The sequence below is a fragment of the Glycine max genome, chromosome 13, assembly GCF_000004515.6.
Source record: "Glycine max cultivar Williams 82 chromosome 13, Glycine_max_v4.0, whole genome shotgun sequence".
Taxonomy (NCBI): Eukaryota; Viridiplantae; Streptophyta; class Magnoliopsida; order Fabales; family Fabaceae; genus Glycine; species Glycine max.
The window spans coordinates 9,234,709-9,239,272 of NC_038249.2; the positions used below are offsets into that span (position 1 = coordinate 9,234,709).

At 26.9% G+C, this 4,564-nt stretch overlaps 1 protein-coding gene across 2 annotated transcripts; it reads right to left on the reverse strand.

The window, feature by feature from the left end:
* Positions 1–3,284: 3,284 nt before the first annotated feature.
* On the reverse strand, positions 3,285–4,232 carry LOC100777284 (E3 ubiquitin ligase BIG BROTHER-related-like). 2 transcript variants are annotated; one of them, XM_014765433.3, is made up of 2 exons: positions 3,689–4,232; positions 3,459–3,594 (listed from the first exon to the last, which is right to left on the reverse strand). In XM_014765433.3, exons 1-2 carry the CDS (start codon positions 4,060–4,062, stop codon positions 3,525–3,527), a joined length of 444 nt encoding a protein of 147 aa, XP_014620919.1. In that variant the 5' UTR covers positions 4,063–4,232; the 3' UTR covers positions 3,459–3,524.
* Between the last annotated feature and the right edge of the window lie 332 nt (positions 4,233–4,564).

Consider the following 4,564-nt stretch of genomic DNA (forward strand, 5'->3'; position numbering starts at 1 on the left):
TTATAATTGTTTCTTAATTATTATATTTTTTTAATTAAAATATAATTAATAACACAATATATGATTTTTTTAAAAATATATAAATAATTAAAAAAAAAGTTTATATTAACATCGGTTTTTGGAAAACCGATGTTAACATATTATACGTTAACATCGGTTTTTCATCATTAGTTAACATCGGTTTTTGAAAAACCGATGTTAACGTGTATGCATTAACATCGGTTTTTTGGAAAACCGATGTTAAGAAGGATACTTTATTTACAAATATGCCACTGCGTTTAACTTAACATCGATTTTGTATAAAACCGATGTTAATAAGCCGATGTTAAAACTACTTTTTGTAGTAGTGTATATGTGCAAAATAAGTGGATATTTGTATTTACATGATGGATATTTACACAATTTAAATCATTTGAAAGATTACAAAAAAATTTATTAGTTTTTTATGCCATTTTTTTTAATTATTTCAACTTTATAGAAGATTCTTCAATATAATATTCAAAATAAGGATAATGAAAGTTAGTTTTAATATAATCTAAATTACGATTAGTCTTAAACATTGGATAAGAATATTTTGTAGGAAAAATGTTTTATAGAAGATTATATGTATATATATATATATATATATATATATATATATATATATATATATATATATATATAACCATTATCATGACCTTTAGAGTTCTTTTTTCTTTATTAAATCATTTTCATCACTTTAGGAGGCGCTTGATCGTTGAAAAGTTTTTACATACCTTATAATTATGATTTATGAGAAACTAGATTACTAGGAATCATGGTTTCTGTAAAATATGTTTAATTAGTTTTAATATATTTTTTGAGAAAAAAGAACCTTTTTGGGTATATATATTTTTATTATAAATATATTTTTCTTTAAAAAAATGCATTCTAATGATTGAATCAATTCCTCAACAATTTTGATATTTATTTTTATTTTTGGTTTGTATTCATAGAATCACATTGTGAAAGTCAATGATTGACTGTTATTGTCAAGATTGAATAGAAAAATAAACACAAATAATTTATATCATGCTTAACAAAGACAATATCAAATATAAAAACTTTAGATAATAAGAAATAATGAAAGTATATAATTATAAAAATTATAACATACCATGAACCTTCAAAGGAGATGAAAGGTAGTGTGCGACTACAGATGAGTAACAAAGTGTAACAATAGTGAAAACCAAAACTTTTGGATAAACAATAGTCCTGGCCCTCTACTCGGTAAACCTGGATTCCCTTTTATTTCCTTGGGAATATTTTTGTGGAAAAGTGGACTAAAATTGATGTCGGGAATCATAGTTTTTTGAGAATCATAATTTCCCAAAATAGGATTCATGGAAAGGTAAAAATATTCCGACTATCAAACGCCCCCTAATAGTGGTTGTGAATTTTTCAATAACTCTAAATCTTGGTAAAATTTAGGCTAAATTATTAATTTGATCATTCTACTTATTTGATTGGTTCAAATTTAGTTATTAAAAATGTTAATTTGTTTTCTTAATTTTTAAAATTGATGCAATGTTTTCTTTTTTATTCAATTATGAGAAACCACATTAACTTATATGTGTGCCACAATAAAAAGAATGACATATAATCACCATGTAGGACACCTCTGCTAAAAATTTAAACGATACTAACAAAAAACATAACATCGCATCAATTTTAAAAATTATGAGAAAAAGCTAAACTTTTTAATAATACAGTAAAAATATTAAACTAAATTGATTAAATAAACAGAGATACCAAATTAATAGTTTAGCCTAAAATTTATCTCAAATATAAAATTGGTAAATGGGACCCCAGCTGTCTCACGAATTGCCTGTTTAGCCCACTTTAAATAGGCCAGCCCCATGAAATTGAAGCATTTTAACGGCTACAATTTGTTCTAATGTATTGACAAACCATGGCTCCACGTAATGGTTTATTATATATGATTGATGTTATTTTCAGTTTCCAACTACATATATAAATTGTGGAAATAGGCTTCTAGTATAGCAGCTTGATATATATTCCTTCTTTCCTTGACTCTTTGTCATGATTTGTATATTTTTAAGTATTACTTCTACTGTTGTTAATCATAAGAATTTTTTCAAAATTTGTTTGTGTTTTTCAATATATTTTTTTAATCTTTAGATATATTAATTATTTTTATTTATATTTTATTTAATTATTTTTTCTCTAAATATTAATATTAAATAAGTAAGTGAATAGAAAGATAAGAAAATGATAATTTTAAAATAATAATATTAAAAATTGGTAGATTTAATGTGATTAATGAAATTAATTATTTTTTTAAAAGAATATATATTAAATAAAAAAAATCTAGGAGAAAATATCTTGTATTAATTCTAATACACTATGAGTCCACTGAATGTTCTGTGTGTGGGCTAGGCTATAACTAGGTGTCATAGATACATAGACATAGTCTTTTTAATTTAGCAAGTTACGGCATGACAGCCACAGCCTCCAAAGAAACAGCAACGAACCTTCTCACCTTGACACCTTCATTTACTATAACAGGTTAATAATGTGAAAGAATTTGTATTAACTACTTGGTGCTTAGTGATAAGGGTGCTGCGAGATGAGGTATTGAGATACTGTACCATATTTATCGCATTGAAAACATATATAGTCCAATGCATCAACTTTTGATAATTAGGAAGAATTAATGTTTTTCATAGGAAGAAATACTTGTGGTGCTAATAGTTATTTTTCATAGGAAGAATTAATGTTTTTCATAGGTTAATAATAAATAATTAATTTTATTTTAAATTCTTAATAAAAAAAATTATTGCATTAAATTTTTTATGTATAAAAAAATTTATTCCTAGTCTGTCATCAGTTGTGTTGTGTGTTATGTGGTATGAACATAGTTATTTGTATAAATATAATCAGTAAGTTAGATAATCTCATGTTATATATAATTTAACTGATGCTATACATTCAAAATAAAAATTTTGATATATAATGGATTTAATATAACGAAAAAATCTATGAGGGACCTAAAATAAAAATCAGTGATTTATCATGAATCTAAATAATATTTGAACTTTTTTATTATTATTTAAACAAAAATAATTTTCCTAAATTCATTTTAATTTTAAAACATTATTTTCATACATGAATTAATAACCTCTATTTTTCAAAATCGATTCTATTAAAATCTAAACAAATGGATCAAAGGCGTTATTAATTTCTTCATATCCATCAGGAAATTCACGAAATGAAACAAGGAATTGATAACGTACGAAGTATAATTTGATTTCCAATCACTTTCATACCTTGAAACATCAAATTTCTGTGATTACAATGTTACAAATTAAGCTCCAGTTAAGCTTTTATTTCCTTTAACTATTTCAAATTCAGATTGCACAAATGAAGGAAGCATAAATTTTAAACTATCTAAAAACCAAGTATATATTCTTAACTAACCATCTTGGGAGCTGAAATTTCAGTGTTACATATTGGGCAAACCTTCTTAATTTGAAGCCACTTGCTTATGCAATCTGTGTGATAAGGGTGCTCGCACTGAATTGCCACCAAAGGTTCACCTTCTTCATATTCAACCTGACAAATCACACAACGATCAATTCCACTTTTGTTTTCAGCAGAATGGAAAATGTGAATATGCAAGCATGAACAAATTTCATGTGCTGACAACCCTCTCTTCTCTTGTCCTATAAAATCCCCCAACTCAATCAACTCTTCATAAGTCAATTCATCTACATCGATGTCATCTTCTTCCATATCTTCATCATTGTCATCATCGTTGTTGTAATTGCTTCCTTCACTCTCAAGAAATTGAAGTTCCGATTCGAACTCTTGGCTCAGGAAAAAATCAGCATCCCCATCATAATCATTGTCATCAAAGGAAGACTCGCCCTCAGTTTCACTTTCAAATGATGCAAAAGTTGTGAATGTCCCACTTTGCTCTTGCAAGTTATGTTCTAGAACAAAATTGTTGGAATTAGCTTGCTCGTGTTGATTGTGTAATGGGGTCTTTTGGGGAGGTTGTTTCCCTTCTTCACGTTCCATTGAAGGACAAAAAAAGGGTAATTACTAATTAACCAAAAGAATTGATGGGTTGGGATTTGGGAAAAGAAGAATGTGATAGAGGTATTTGAGGAGATCTATGGATGAAAGCACAAGTTTGGAAATTTCTTTGAAGATGAACAAAACTTGCATGTCAAGTAATAGAAAACCATTTTCATGTATTGTTAATATTCCATATTCTTTGCTATTCCTAGTAATATACTAATAAAATACCCCCATCAACTTTTCTCTTTTTGGATAAGGCAGCTTACGTGCAAAGCAAAAGCTAAACAATTATCCTTAAGTTGCAATATACCTTATTCCAAAATTGAAGGTATCAGCTAGCAATTGCTGCTGCTTGTTTACCTCAACTTGTGAACCTTTAATTGCATTTCGAATTATTACCGTAGTTTGGTTCTATTTTGAGTTTCTATTTATCAATTTCTTCTGACAGAATGTATATCTAAACACAATTTTTAGTATATTAGTTGTCAAATGAAGAACG